This window comes from Macrobrachium rosenbergii, chromosome 37 (genome assembly GCF_040412425.1).
Source record: "Macrobrachium rosenbergii isolate ZJJX-2024 chromosome 37, ASM4041242v1, whole genome shotgun sequence".
NCBI classification, from domain to species: domain Eukaryota; kingdom Metazoa; phylum Arthropoda; class Malacostraca; order Decapoda; family Palaemonidae; genus Macrobrachium; species Macrobrachium rosenbergii.
The window spans coordinates 6,501,485-6,517,695 of record NC_089777.1 but is presented as its reverse complement, the minus strand read 5'-3'; the positions used below and the strand labels follow the sequence as shown (position 1 = coordinate 6,517,695).

The following is a 16,211-nucleotide window of genomic DNA, read 5'->3' as shown; positions in this document are numbered from 1 at the left end:
GAGGTTGGACTGTATTAACATATAAAATAGCTTGGCAGGACCATTCAGTCCCATTTCAAGGCTTAAAAGGATATTGGGATTCGGTGTAAGAAAGAATGATGTAACAGCTACGTGACAAGAGGAAGACTGAATCTTTTACAGCTGTAAAAACACTAAAACAGGAAGAAAGAGAATTGGCCATCCACTATTTTAGGTGTCATGCTTCATGGACTGAATGCCTAGATATTTCTATGTGAAGTTACCAAGGGTCTGAGGAATTGCAAAAGAACTGCTCGTGTACTCCACAGAGAAAGCTGCATTATAATCTTCAATAGCCTAATATGACCAACGAGTTAAACATCTGGACTATCAGGAATGTCTGACTGATGAGCTTTTAAATGAGTGAAATCCAAAAGATGACGAAAGATAAGTTTGATTTAAAGTTGAGAGAAACCAGGCAGAGAGATTAGTAATGAAATGAAATGGTAACCCAAACAAATAACTATTAATGATACACAGAAAATAATTGGAAAATACCAAATACTAGTAATAATAATGATTTTACAACTCCGATTCATGATTATATCTGAATAACTTTACAACCTAGGTACTTAAAATGTTCAAAATGAGAGATCACATTCATTAGAAGTGCATATAAACATATCTCGCAGAACCCAACTTACGTTTTGGTTTCAGATGGAGATGACCCAACAGGTTTTCTAACATATGTCTGAACCTGGAAGAAAAAACTTACAATAAAGTAAACAGTTTCAAATGGGATTGTAATAACTAAACCTCACCATAATATTTCTCCCCTTTATTTATACTTTCAAAATATTTACCTCAAAAGCTATTTATAAGCCCTGCAAAGTTTGATATTTTTTGTTACTAATAAATGTTATAAAATGTTAAAGCAATCAGTCGCTATTAGTTTTAAAAAGCAAACCTCTCATACATTAGCCGTAATAATAATCTTCTTTATCCTTGACACTTCATCTCCTATGCAACATAAGACATTCTACTGGCTGAATAGCAACACTGAGCATGCTCCCCTATTGGTTGTTGGTTCAAAGCATATAAGACACTCTTCTCATGTAATCAAGGTTATGGGTATTAGCAAGCAGCAGGACTTCAAGGCAGAACATTTGATGTACATGAACTTTTCCTAAAGACAAATAAGTGAAACACACTGAATCTTTATTAATCAATTTTCATTGCTTTTCATGTTTCATATTGGTCTGTAGAGGGCAGCATACGTAAACTAGGTTAAGCTAGGGTTTTGGGGTGGCCTACCATAGAATCATCATAAGAATATTCCCTTAACAATACTTTGCATTTTCACATCCCTTTGGACCTATTACCTAGGTGAAGAGGGATACTGTATGTTTTAAAAATGAAATAGTGAAATTAGCTAAGTATCATAATACAGAGCTTGCTGGTAACAAACTACAAAGAGCACCAAGGCTCTTAGCTGCCTGGGAACCCAACTGGCATGGGGACATGGGAGATAAAGCTATCTAGTTTTTTAAATTAAGAATGACGTCTAAGATTTCTAAAGATGTGAATATGAGGTAATGTAAATGACTAGTTTGTTTTGGAGAAAACTATCATTACTACTATAACCATCATTTTCATTATTACTGTTAACACACACACTTATGTATGGAAGCCATAAAGGGCAGCCAACAAGAACTGTGGACTATTAAAAAGTATAAATAAAATATATGTAAATTAGACCTCTCTTACTAAACTCCCTACCCTTAGTGGCATCCACAATTAAGTCTATCTCTAAAACAAAACTATAAATAATATTCAAATCCCACCAATTTCTTCAAGTAAGATTAGTGGAACTATCATAACATATCATGGTTTCCCTGACAACACTTATAGTACCCATTATCCAGGGAAGACCAATGTTGAAGTATCTTGAACTGTGAATTAACCCTTTGGTACAATGTGTTCAAACCAAAGAATGCTTACCTCTGTTGGTGATGACCTGATAAGGATTTCATTAGCTTCCTTAATGTCAAGTTCCTCCAGTTTTCCCTTTGATGTGCTCCCTGTCATGGTTAAGATATCCTTGATCATCATTTTTGTTTCGTCAGTCATCCTATCCGGCAGGATGGTAATACGTTTATGGGCTTCATCTGTTAAAGACAGAAAAAGAATATGACAAGAAACGACTACCAAAAGCAACAAAAACTACTTTTACTACTAATGCATGACTCAACATACTGGGTATATTTCATTTTACAAAAATGAAACATAAGTACTGAAAAAGACCAAAACACGTAAATAATGCCCCAAACTTTTCTGTACAGTGTATAACGCTGTATGAGCCGTGGCCCACAAAACTTTCAGCCACAGCCGGTGGTTGTCCTGTCCTATAGCACTGCCAGATGCACGATCATTGCTAACTTTTAACCTTAAATAAAATAAAAGCTACTGAGGCTGCAGGGGGTGCAATTTGGTGTTTGATGACTGGAGGGTGGATGATTAACATACTAATTTGCAGTCCTCCACCCTCACTAGTTTTTTTTAAGACCTGAAGACAGACAGAAAAAGTGCTGACAGACAGACAAAGCCATCTCAATAGTTTTATTTCAATGAAAACTAAACAAAACAGGGACTGTTACCATTCTACTTACCATAACTGCAAGGGTCAAAATATAATCCGTTTTTATCTGTCATCTTCAACGTTCTTCTTATTGATTCAGCTAGAGATGGCTTCAAATACAGAAAAAACACAGGTAAAGATTTTCCAAAATGGGCCAAGACTTTAACTATACTCTTGATTGGAATGTCAAAAGTCACAATGCTAGAATTATCTGTAAAGAAAAATTACACAAGAACATTAATCTTTATAGAATAAGATTTAATCCATGACAATTAAAAAGGCTTTCCATGTAAATATTTTCAACTAAAATGATAAGCATTAAAACGTATACAGAAATTACAATCCCTCAAGAAGTGGGAGTAGATAACCTTTTTTACGTGGAACACCATTACCTTATTTCAAATACAGTACAGTCGTGCATGTTACAGGATTTAGACGTGTTCCAACTTCTCCAATCGTCTAGGGGAAAACTTTATATCAACCTCAACTTTTGGGATAAGCATTGTTATGTTAAAGTGATCATCACCCAGCTGCACCAACAACTATAACAACTTTTTACTAGAAAATGACATTTTTATAATAAAATAAGGTTTTATATATACTTACCAAGTAATTACATTGCTATTAGAATTGCTATTAGTTCCTGCTTTTTGTGGCAGCTTAAGTTTAAAAAGTTCGTAGTAGCACTCACACTGTTTTGGTGTAGGTAACAGACCCCACCCACTTTCGGGGAAGAATAGGTACAACCGACTCAGATATTCAATTCGTTTATGCATACCGTCCATGGGGGGGGGGCAGAGGGGCTCCAATCATGTAATTACTTGGTAAATATATATAAAACTTATTGTAAAAATATTTTTATATAAGTAACTTACCAAGCAATTACACTGCTGAATCCCACAGAGAAAAGAGGTGGGATACATGGACACTAACTACTCAAAAACACTCAGTAATGGAAAAGAATTTGAAATAGACAGGTAGCCAGCATTGGACAACGCTTGTTGTAACCTCACCTGTTGAGAGAGCTGGTTGGTGCTCATCAACCTAGTGACATAGCAGTAAAGCTGAGAATGCCTCTACTTTAGTGGGTGCTTCGCCGCCAAGGAGTACTGTAATGGTTGCCAAAGCCTTAGACAAAAGGGCATGCCCTTGCCCTGAGCGCAGTACAAGAAAAATCTGACCAAATATATTGTTACCTACACCTTATGTAAAACACCTAGCCCATCCATTAGAAGACTGGTGGGTACTCGGGTACGCAGCACTCACCAGCTCCCATAACTCGATCACCTAAATTCAAGGCGAGGAGATAGCGAAATAGGAGACATGCTCCTACCCTTCCTCCCCCAATACCAAGTCAGCCACGTATAACGATCTTAATGTTCTGCAGTTTTCATATGTGGTTTCTACATCACGCAAGTAATAAGAGGCAAACATAAATCTGCACATCCAGTACGTATACTGAAGAATAGTCTGACAGCAACATTGCGTTTAAAAGCCAGTGAAGTGGCGACTGCCCGGACTTCATGGGCCTTAACTTTCAATAAAGGTAGGTCCTCTTTCTGAATTCCCGTGTGGGCTTCAGAGATCACTTCTTTAAGAAAGAGGGACAACGCAATCTTGGCTGTAGAACGAGACAGGTTCTTTACGGAACACCAGAGGTTACAAGTGGGGCTTCTAATGCTCTAGTCCTCTCCTGGTAACATTTTAAAGCTTGGACCGGACAGAGAATTCCCTCCTGGTATGGAGGTCCCAGGATATCTGTAAAGTTCTTGATAGAGAACGAATGGGGCCAAGGATTGGCTGGGGTTTTGTTCTTCGCAAGAAACCCATGGGTAAACATGCAGACCGCATCACCTTGTGAAAAGCCAACCCACTTGTCCAAGGCCTGTAATCAACTAACTCTTTTGGCTGTCGCTAAAGCAACCAAAAAGTCTTCCTCATTCAGTCTCTCAAGGAAGATGTATGAAGAGGCTCGAAGGGAGACCCTGAGAGCCAACAAAGAATGATGTCTAGGTTCCAAGGAATAGAAGGCGGTCTGTGTTCCCTTGAAGTATCGAAAGATTTAATCAAGTCACTAAGATCCTGACTTATTGCAAGATCCAAATCTCTGTGCCTTAAGACAGAACTGAGCATGGATCTATAGCCTTTAATAGTCAAAGTCGCTAGTTCCCGAGAAGACTTCAGGAAGATTAAAAAATTGGCTATTTGAGCTAAAGTGGTCTCAGAAGATGAGATATTGTGTCTTCGACACCAGTCACGAAAAAACTGACCACCTAGCCTGGTATACGTTGGATGAAGATTATTGTCTACAGTTGGCAACAGCCTTTGCACCTGCCTTTAAAAATCCTTTCGCTCTGACAAGCTTCCTGACAGTCTGAAGCCTGTCAGAGCGAGAGTGGACAAACCTTGATGATAGTGGAGGAAATGAGGTTGTTTAAGAGGACTTCGACACTGTGGAAGAAGTCTTGGGAAGTCCACTAAGAGGCTTAGAAGGTCTGGGAACCATTCCTTCTGCAGCCAAAACGGGGCCACTAGCATTATCGAGTTGCTGTGAGACTGAAACTTGTTGATGACTTTCCTCACCATTATCACAGACGACCTAAAAGGTACGGCAGACATAGAACAGAGGCGTCATAAACTATGTACAACTGGCAACATGACTGCAAGGTGGTTTGCCTTCTGTGACTGAGACACCAAACTGCTGCTCTTCCGCTCGTACTATACGGGTGTTCACTTTGGGCGAGCTATAACCGAGAGACCATGAGACGTATCACTGTTGTTCACAATGACATTCTGAGACGACTCACACACACTCCTCACCACGCAGATATTCACAGAAAACCCCCTGGATAATTTGAAAATCATTGTGAGGCGAACAATGTCAAGTCTGATCACCCTGACTGAGAAACAGCAGCAATTCACTCATACAAAGCATCCTGAGCAGTGAGGCAAGATGATGATCTAAATTGTGGGAAAGATGGGATAATGAGGCTTCTGTTCCTTAAATGACTTATACTCTATTTTTGCAATTGTGAAGTGTCATCTCCAGAATCTGTCATTATTATTATTATTATTTCTACGTTTCTTGTTATTATTGATATTAGTCCTTTTTTACTACTGCTGTGAATGATATCATTGTAGTTTTGCAATTTTCAATTCTCATATTTAGCCTTTTGGACCTGACTTATTTACGTAACCACCTAAGATCTCTAGCTGGAAATTAATCGTTTGGAATCTGTATTAATTGTTATAATTTTTAATGTTTTTTTTTTTTTTTACTATTTTTCTCCATATAATTACGGTCATTACCATTATTATGAATTCTATTTTTTCTACTTCTTCAGCAACTGTGGATACTGCCGATTTTTATTTTTATCATGTTATCTTATGTATCTAGCTTGTGTGTCATGTATTGTATTGTATAATCGACGTATATGGCCCTCAGCTGCAATAAAGATTATTATTATTCCGGGTTGGCTGATTTAAATCATGATGATTTTAATCAGTGATTTAAATTAAATGATTTAACAAAAAAAGCATTGATTTAAATCAATATTTACTTCTGTCCCAACCAACATGGAATTTAAAGGAAAAATGTGAAAACAAACACATAATTACACCTACTTGATATATTTCTGAGGAACAGAACATTAAAAAATTCCTTTTATAATACAAAAAAAATTTCCACAGTCCATTAAATCACAGGGTTTTACTTGTAAAGAACTGTACTGGTTTCTGAGGAGTACAATACTAAAGCACTTCCTTTTACAATAAAGTGTAACAAAAAATTAAAAATTCCACATGCTATTAAAAAAATTAAATCAAAGAGGTTTACTTTTAATGAACTGTATTTATTTCCTGAAGTAATGAATTTAAAAAATAAAATTATTATAGCCTGTATTTTAAAAAAAAGTAGATTGAATTTACACTTAAAAAGAAGCCTTCTTTGAAAGATAATAATACACTTCTTTGAAACATAGTTCATAAAAATTCTTAGAAATTGAAATTCAAAATTTTTAAAAAATAATGTTTTTAATTATGACAATAAGTTTGGTTCCTTTAGGCATCCTGATCATTAATATCATCAAATACACCCATTTTGTGTGTATTCATGATTTTAAACAAAAACACCAGTTTTGCTGCTTTTTCTGTCCCCAGCTGGTTCCTTAGTTTTGAATGCACAATACCATAGTTTGAAAAAATTCTTTCAACCCCTGATGAAGAAGCCACTGCAGACAGTAGTTGTTGTACTGTTGAAATTACATCACTATCCAACACACTTGAATGTGACCTCCACCATTCAACAGCTGAAATACACTTGGTCACAGAATCACTAAACTTATATGAATGGAAAGGAGACGATTTGGCTTGAAATTTCATGATGACTGGGACAAGTGAGGGAAACTTTTCATTAGCATAGTCCATTGCATTATTCACTTCTTCTGCACTAAGCAATTTTCCTTGAAAGGAAGGATGAATCAGGTTTGCAAGAAGATGAGCTTGTGTTATGACTTGGTCAAACCTCTTTTTTGCAGCAGTTACTGCATCTCTGTCATTGCATAAAGTTGTGATTAATTCTTTCCAAATGTTCACTGCTTCAGCAATTGTACATTTATCACTCCGTACTTTGTCTAAAGCCACAGCTATTGGTTCTAGTCGTGCAAGTAAGTCCTGTGCTGACAGCTTCAGTGTTAAGTTAGATACCATATATCTAACTCGGACATCAATCTGCTCTCTATCGACTTTACAAATTGTCCTGAGAACTGGCCAGTTCTTTATGTACATCTTCAGACAGTTACACACGGTATTCCATCTTGCGTCCTGCGGCATAACAAGACGTTGCCCACCTTCCTGGCGGTATCTTGCAGAAGCATAGTGATTGTTTCTAAAGTATTTTACTATGTACACCACATCATCTTTAATATTGCCAATTTCCAGATCATGAACCAGAAGATTCAGAATGTGTGCAGTACAGCCATAGGTCACCACCTTCAGTTCATTTCCCTGTTCTAACAGTTTCCTCATTTTGTTTACATTAGCTGCGTTATCAGTCACAACGCTACCAACATGGCAACCAAGTTCTTCTTTACACTTCCGAATTGCCAATTCTGAGAGCTCTGCTAGATATTCAGCAGTATGAGGCTGGCCACTTGTGTCTGTTGTATCCACTAGATATATATGGCCATTTGAGGTTGTCACAGTAGCATATATAATAGGCTCGTTGTGAATGTTAGACCATCCATCTAAAGACAGACATACAATTTCATCCTTCAACTCTGTGGCACACTTTGCATATTCTTTCTCATATACCATGGGTAGGAATTTGTCTGCAATTTCTTTTCTTGTTGGAGGAGTGTATCCTGGCCTCAACTTCCTAACCACTTTACAAAACTGAGGATGTTCTACCAATCTAAATGGAGAGTTGGTTGCAAAGACCATCTTAGCGACTTCTTCATCAAGGTTTGCTTTTTCATAAGAAGTTGTCTTTGTAACAAATGTGTCCAAAGTTGCTGCTTTACGCTTTGAAGAAATTGTGGCAGAAGTTAGACTTTCTTTCTGTAATGCTGGAGTTGCAGCATTTCTTTGAGGCACCTTTGGAGTCAGTGGTGTTGAAGTTGATGCAATAGGTACACTTTCTGAAAAAGAAACCCAAGTTGATAGGATGCAACTTCTACTGTAGTATCAAAATTATGTTTTCTCATAGCACGGAGACAACAGATACGGCATGGTATGGTAGTCCTTGGTTTCTCAAGAGAAGAACTTCATAGAAAGATGAGGTGGGGTTTTCAGACCCTTGTTTTTTCAGGAAGCACATTAGTACAAACAGTGAAAGTACAGGGGAAAAAATGGAAGGGGGCTTTTCGTTTTTTTCTCAACCAAAAACCAAGAAATTTTTTTTTACTCGATTTGACTATAATGCAACAAGAATAGGTAGTGATTTTCAATCTTACCTGGATCATCCAAATCCTCTTCTGATAATTCAGTTTGAAGCTGCTGACATTTTTCTCTGAGACTTCAGTCTTGCTACTATTTCTTGTTACTCAAGTTAACACTGTTTGCATATAGCTCTCCACCCTTTCCCAGACTTTGAAGGAATTCTGTTAAAATGTTCCCACACTGGATGGCTCTTCCTACCAGATACATCAAGATTTGTGGTCAGTGACATCTCTACGATCTTGCACTTTGCTCAGGAATGAGTGGCTGTAACACCCAAACTACTACAGTACACAGTCCTAACATGATATATACGAGAACAGGACAGAGAGATGATGCAATCCTGGCCAATGGCTACTGGGCTGCTTGACAGGTTCAAACACATTGTAACCAAGTGAGAGATGATGCAACATTCCATAAAAAAAACTCCAAAATGTGTTTTAAACTAATGTATAGAAAATATAGACCATTCAGTATGATAATAATAATGATAATAATATAGGGTTGGTGATTTTTTTATTTAAATCAAATGTTTTGATTTTTTTCATTAATCAGCATAAAAATAATTGGAAAGCTCTATATATATATATATATATATATATATATATATATATATATATATATATATATATATATATATATATATATATATATATAGAGCTTTCCAATTATTTTTATGTTGATTAATGAAAAAATCAAAAACATTTGATTTAAATAAAAAAATCACCAACCCTGTTATTATTATCATTATTATTATCATACTGAATGGTCGGAATGCATACATGTTCAGGTCGGACCAGTCATGGAGCATTGCGTCTGTTGCCCAAGCCAGAGGGTCCAGAACTGACAAGCAATACAGGGGGAGACAATGATTCTTCAACGTCTGCAACACGTTCATCTTGCCCTGAATGAAGCAGGTGACGATTCGAGTACGGTTGTTCTGGGTCCAAATGAGAAGATCTCTGGCTGCCTGGCAAAGAGAGAAAGAGTGCATGCATGCTTGGTTCTTTACGTAGGCGAGCACCGTCATGTTGTTTGAGTGGACTGCAATTATTTTTTTGTCACTGAAGCAAAATGCTGAAGAGCCAGGTGTATGGCTTTCGGCTCCTTTACATTGATGTGGAGCAATCTTTTTTCTTGCAACCATGTCCCTGCAATTTCCAAGTCCTGTACATGAGCTCCCCATCCCAGGTCTGAAGAGTCTGAGAGCAAGGTTAGGCTTGGGTTCAGAGGGAATAAAGATTTCCCGCCACAACCCCCCCCGCCCCGTCCTCTTTGATTTTGGGAGAAATGGGGATGACAAATGAGTCTGGAGATGTCTTCCTGCACAAGCTGGCCTTTAGGAAGAACTGTAGGGGTCTCGAGCACAGTCTCCTAATGGCACAAACTTCTCTATGGACAAAAGAGTGCCCAAGAGGGTCATCCACTCTTTGGCTGAGCAGGAAGGAAGAACAAGAAATTTCTGAATTGTCTGCTGGCAGGAAAGAATTCTTCTCTGTGACGGAAAAGCCCGATAACTATGAGAGTCGATTCTCATCCCTAAATAGATGATCGACTTAGTCAGGACTAGTTGTGATGTGGAAATGTTGATCAGAAAGCCCAGATCCTGGAAAGGGAGAGATTCTTCTGTAAGTTCTCTGTGTAGCGGTTTCTCAACGGGGAGCATAGGAGCCAGTTGTCGGGATACAGGCATATACTGATGCCCCCTCAAATGTAGCCACTTTGCTACTGAGGCGAAAACCCTGGTGAAGACCTGTGGGGCTGCTGAAAGACTGAAACAGAGGGCTCGAAACTGGTAGATCTTGCCCTGGAACACGAATCTCAAGTACTTTCTGGATTCCGCGTGGACTGGAATGTGAAAATATGCGTCCTCCGTGTCTTATCGTAATCATCCAATCGCCTTGATGAATGGAGGACAGCACTGACTGATTGGTTTCCATCCTGAATTTTGTGGTCTTTACAAAAAAATTCAGAGCACTTACGTCCAGGACAGGTCTCCACCCTCCCAATGACTTGGGTACAATGAAGAGGCACTTGTAAAACCCCTTCAAGTTCACATCTTTCACAACTTCTATGGCCCCTTTTTTGAGCAGAGAGGTAACCTCCTTTGCCAAGGCCAAAAACCTCTGTGAGTCTATGGAGTAGGCTGTCAAGTTGATGGGCGCCGACACCAATGGGGGCTGTGCGTTGAATGGGATTGAGTACCCGTCTCTCAAAACTTCTATCACCTATGTTTCTGCACTCTTGACTTCCAACTTCCTCCAAAAACGGAGAAATCTTACTCCCACTGGCACACAGAGGACTGGATCCTCACTTGCTAGAAGAGGGTCTGGTAGATGCCTTGATGACTGGCGCACCGCATGGGGCTTGGTACGTTGTCGGCATTGATACCCTGCTCTGCCGCCATGAGAAGGTCTCTGTTGCAAAGGAGAGGCCACCCTTACACTGACAGGTGCCGCAGGTGTCCAAACCGGCTGCTTTGGTCGTTAAATGGACTGCATTAGCAAGTCCTGGATAGTCTTCTTCTGAAGCTCTGAAGCTACATGCTCCAAAGTAGCCCTGGGAAACAGACTGTCTCGGTCCAACGGGGCGAAGAACAGAGACAATTTCTGAGAAGGAGTGATTCCTTTAGTGACAAATGAACACCCCACCCTAAGGCAGAGAAAGCAGCCAATTCTTGAGATCCATCACGAACCGCCTTGTCCGCACAAGATAAAAACTCCTAACCAGTTTGCAGTAAAACTGTCTGGTAGAGCTGTGCAATCTTCAGTCTTCTTTGCCAAAGCTCCCACTGTCCAATCAAGGAAGCTGAATATTTCAAAGATTTTGAATAAGTCTTCCACTATATGATCCAGCTCTGTTGGCGAAAAGCCTATCTTGGCCAAAGGACGAGATTGAAGAAGTTATGTCCTTTTGTTCTTGCACTGAAGTCGAAGGCTTCTAAAGACTCAAGATGTTATCGAGATGACGATGAATTGGTTCCAGAGAGGAGTCTTGTGCCACCAGAACACTGACACTAGTTGAAACTGGCTGTGTTGGACGATCAGCAGTGGTGGTGGTATGAGATGTTAAATGCTTGTCAGGCAAAGTCCTGAGAACACTTGGGTAAAGTCTGATCTGGCACAGAACGCTTCCTGGTAAGAGGTCGTTTAGCAGGGTGAACCGATGTAGGACAATCAGCGCCAAACAATGGTTGGAGCGTTCAGCTGGGACAGCGCGCTCTCCTCCACTTGGGCACTTGTAATCCACTGCACCAATGTACATCACCGAATGTTCAAAGCATACTGTAGTACCACCCACTGGCCGCTTGATGCCAGCCGACTGCCTGCCCAAATGGTGGTTGGAGCGCTCAGCTTGGAAAGCACACTCATCTCCACTCAGGCGCTCGTAATCCACTGCATCAACATAAGTCACTGGGCGTTCGACTGCTATCGAACGTTCAAAACGTATGGCAGTATTACCAACTGGCCGCTTGACGCCAGCCGAATGCGCCAGACGTGTCATCAGCCATAATACTGCCTCCCCTCACTGGGCAGTCAGCCAATGTTGAACGCACCCACACCGGGTGCTCGGCTGGTACTAGCCGATGTGCACTCTTCTTAAACAAGAGTTGCAGTACAAGCAACTCAGGAGACATTGGGACAGCTTCCTTGTTCCAGAAGCTGCAAGAAGGTTCAAGAATCTGTCTTAAATCTCTGGAACGCTTACATGTAAGCAGGCGATTGTGCTTGGGAGCTGCTGACTTTTACAACGGTATGACTACGCCTCCTGCCCACGTCGGAATTGGGGTTCCTCGCTGATATGGCGTGCACATACGCTCGTAGGCCTTTTCAATGGCTGTCCATCAAAAACTGTGGACAGCAGGATTGACTGAGGAGTAACTATCCAGAGGCAAAAACCCTACAGACTCCCATGGACCCACAGTATGCCCCCTCCCAGGTTTAGGGGGGGTCTGACAAGGAACAAGTTTAGGAGACCTGTAAGATGCTTTTCCAGTGGCTGTCTGTCATTACCTGGGACCGGCAACAGGCTCGACTGAGGGGGAGCAACTACCAGTGGGCAAACCCCGACCTCCCTTGGACATTCGGTTTGCCTCCTTCCAGGTTTAGGGGAGTTTGATAGGGACCTAGGTCTAGGAGCATCGGCAGGACGAGTAGCCACCTCCTCCACTGACATGACACTTGCGCTAACATTTTTTGCACTCAATTGATTCATCAAGATGTTAACAGAAGCACCCAACTGGGTTACAGTATCTACCATAACACTACACTATCTACTCGGGGTTCAAGGCTGGCTAGGGCACTTGGCTCGGAAGGAAGGGAGCCAGGTAAAGGAGTTACAGGTAGAGATAGAGGACTTGGAATAGTGAAAAAAGCTGTCGTAGGAGTCAAAAGGACAGACACCTCTGGAGAATGCTGCAACCTAACCTTGGCTTTAGCAGCCGCCTTTCTCCCTGTCTCTTTGAAGTCTCGTTAAGTGAGAATTTAAAGTCTTCCATTTCCCCAGATCCCACTCCTTACACTCGTCACAGTTAATATCAGGAGAACAAATTTTCCCTCTACAAGAGGTGCAGATAGTATGAATGTCATACTTAGCAGATGTCAGTCTCGTCTTGCAGCCCTTGCTGCAATACCTAATACTATGAGCACTCGAGTCTGACATATCCAGTCACAATTAAGGAAAAAAAGCTGATTAGTGTTACGAAAAACTACAATGTACTTCACCAAATTTGGCGATGTCCACATACAACCGGTGAAAACAAATCTAAACAAAAGCTACCCTACGACCGATGTTCAGTCGACGAGTGGCAGGAACGAATTGAATACCTGAGCCAGTTGTACCTATTCTTCCCCGAAAGTGGGTGGGGTCTGTTACCTACACCAAAACAATGTGAGCAGTAATGCAAAATTTTTAAAACTTAAGCTGCCGTGAAACGTAGGAACTACTAGCAATACTAATAGCAATATAATTACTTGCTGAGTTACTTGTATATTTCAAGGGAACAGCCAACAAAAAGTACAAATGAATTAAATTAACACAAAAATTATAAGAAAACAAAATCAAAATGAAGAGCTGTGTTACATGAAATTACATTTCATCGTCAATGAAGACTAGATTACAATCAATAGTGATTTGACTTATCTAAAGTTTATACATCCATGAAGTCAAAAGAAGAAAGTGGGAATACATGAGAGAGAGAGAGAGAGAGAGAGAGAGAGAGAGAGAGAGAGAGAGAGAGAGAGAGAGAGAGAGAGAGAGAGAGAGAGAGAGAGAGAGAGAGAATTATACACAAACTCCCTAGATCTTTTACTTTACACAAAACTAATAACTACTGCACACAAACACTTAAGAGCCAAAGACATCCTGTAAAACTCACCTAAAATAGATGGAACTTTAATTTTTATGCCCTGTGGCATTATCAGCATTCTGTCTCTAGGCATCACTTTATAAGAGCCTATTCGAATACTCCTGCAGTGGATGGACGTGTATGGTCCTTTTAGGGTGCCATCTGTGATACTCTGAATATCTGGCAAACCACCACCTACACAGGAAACAATAACAAAATAAGTTTTCTTCAAGAACAATCAAGTCCATTACTGTTTAGTGACTGGAAGAACTCATAGGTCAAAATGATTCAATCTTCTTTGTTAAGTTTTAAAACTCCATAAAGACAAATGTTTTTTACAGTGGCTGATAAATACAAAAGTCCGCTAAGGTAAAGTTCATTAAGTTGTGGTGCTACATAAAAATCAATGATTAATTACTGAAAAAATTCTTATGCTTAATGCTATGATTTAGGTAGAGGTAATTTTCCTAAACTTATAATTTACCAGATTAAGTTATGAGCTTAAAAGTTTTACAAGTCAGCATAGCACTTCTCTGAAGGATATGTATACTTTATTCTTAGTTAGGAATTTATTATTCTCACAGCAACAAAATGACTAATGTGCACAAATGTACAGTCATAGTCAATCAATTAGAATTTCATCCCACCTGTGACAGGCCCACCAACATCCTGCTCCACAGCATCTTCAAAGTTCTCCATATCTTCAGTAATAATAGGTTCCTTATGACTAATAGGTTCAGGTGGTCCACGATTTGGCAACCTAGAATACGTTCTTCCATCTGCAACCCCCACTCCGTGAGCACCTGCTGAACTACTGGGCTTTTTGTCTTCATCCTCATCAGAAGATAAGGATACGATTTCTGCAATATCAACATAGGAGTTAACAAATTTTAAGAATGAATTGTTTGAAAAATCTTTATATATAATATATATAATATATATATATATATATATATATATATATATATATATATATATATATATATATATATATATATATTATATATATATATATATATATATATATATATATATATATATATATATATATATATATATATATATATATATATATATATATATATATATATATATATATATGTAAGCAGATACTGCTAAATACATACCTGTACTCAAAAACCTCCAGAATATGCTTTAAAATGAAAAAATAACTTGGCTTTGTTCATTTCCAAGGTAATTATCCCTTAACAACACTTTAAAGGAAATAAATCTGTGTGCCACATACTAAAGATTCCCTTAGCAAGATAAAGGTAGTTAAAGGTATATTTAATAAACATGAAATTATATATGAAAAGGGAACAACTAAGATCAAAATAGGTCCATCCTTAACTAACTTAAAGGGAGGAGCCAACTTCACTCAAAAACTGCGACTGATACACACACCTAGATAAATAAAAGAGCTTACCTGGCTCTTCATAGATTTTTCCTCTTCCTCTGCACCTCCCCTTAGGTTTCTGCGCAGGAGAAGCTGCTCCCCTCTTATCCCCTGCTCTCTTTAAACCACCACCTGTCTTCCCATAGAACTCCTGTGTAAGGTTTGTTGTCCAGTTATTCTAACATTTTTTACTGCTAGAATACAACTGACTATATTATTATAATCAAATAAATGTCTCTCAACATTGAACTAGGCCAAAAATTACATGAAAAGACCATAAGTAAAAACAATGTCTTGCAGCAGAATTTAAACAATATAAAACAGTATAATCTCAATTTATTAAGTAGTCACAGCAAACTGTACATGATTAATTCTTAATGCATATACTTTTTCCCCCATTTGCTGAAATACACTATTAACCAGCAATGCAATGGTTATGTAAACATTAATAATGAAATAATCATCAGAAATTCTGATTTTGGTGTTACTGCTGTAGTGTTGAAAACAATACACGATATGTTTGAAGTGTTTTCAGTAAAAACATTTTTCAAATAAAATCTGTGAAACAAACATCCGTTCTTCAAATTTTTTTTTAATTTAGGGCATGCAATAGTGAAAGAAACATTTCATGTCACTGGTGGAATCTCTGGCACTATGCCATGGAATAACTGCTACTCTCATACTTGTTCTGAGCACTATTTCTATACACAGGTACAGTACTAGCAACATATATACTGCTGTTTTTGTTTGAGAAACTTTTGTTTTCATTAGCATGAACTACAGTATGAACATATCAAAATGAAAATGTTATATTTTTGACAGAAAGGAGGCATAGAATATACTATATTTTTTAAGAATAAATAACACATAAATCTTACAGATTTAATTTTTGCAGAACTGTGGCACTTGTTTTGACCTCTCACACGTGGCAGTTGATA

At 38.8% G+C, this 16,211-nt stretch overlaps 1 protein-coding gene across 6 annotated transcripts in view; it reads right to left on the bottom strand.

The window, feature by feature from the left end:
- The window catches only part of LOC136825282 (sentrin-specific protease 6-like), an 80,557-nt gene that overhangs the window by 20,018 nt on the left and 44,328 nt on the right, over nucleotides 1-16,211 (bottom strand). For 4 of the 6 annotated variants that reach the window (XM_067081361.1, XM_067081364.1, XM_067081365.1 and 1 more), the window contains 6 exons: nucleotides 15,304-15,424; nucleotides 14,525-14,737; nucleotides 13,908-14,072; nucleotides 2,628-2,807; nucleotides 1,960-2,126; nucleotides 663-715 (listed from right to left, as the gene is read on the bottom strand). In XM_067081361.1, coding sequence (XP_066937462.1) covers nucleotides 663-715; nucleotides 1,960-2,126; nucleotides 2,628-2,807; nucleotides 13,908-14,072; nucleotides 14,525-14,737; nucleotides 15,304-15,424 — 899 coding nt within the window. The remainder of the gene's footprint in view (nucleotides 1-662; nucleotides 716-1,959; nucleotides 2,127-2,627; nucleotides 2,808-13,907; nucleotides 14,073-14,524; nucleotides 14,738-15,303; nucleotides 15,425-16,211) is intronic. The other 2 variants (XM_067081363.1, XM_067081366.1) reach the window with 1 other exon arrangement.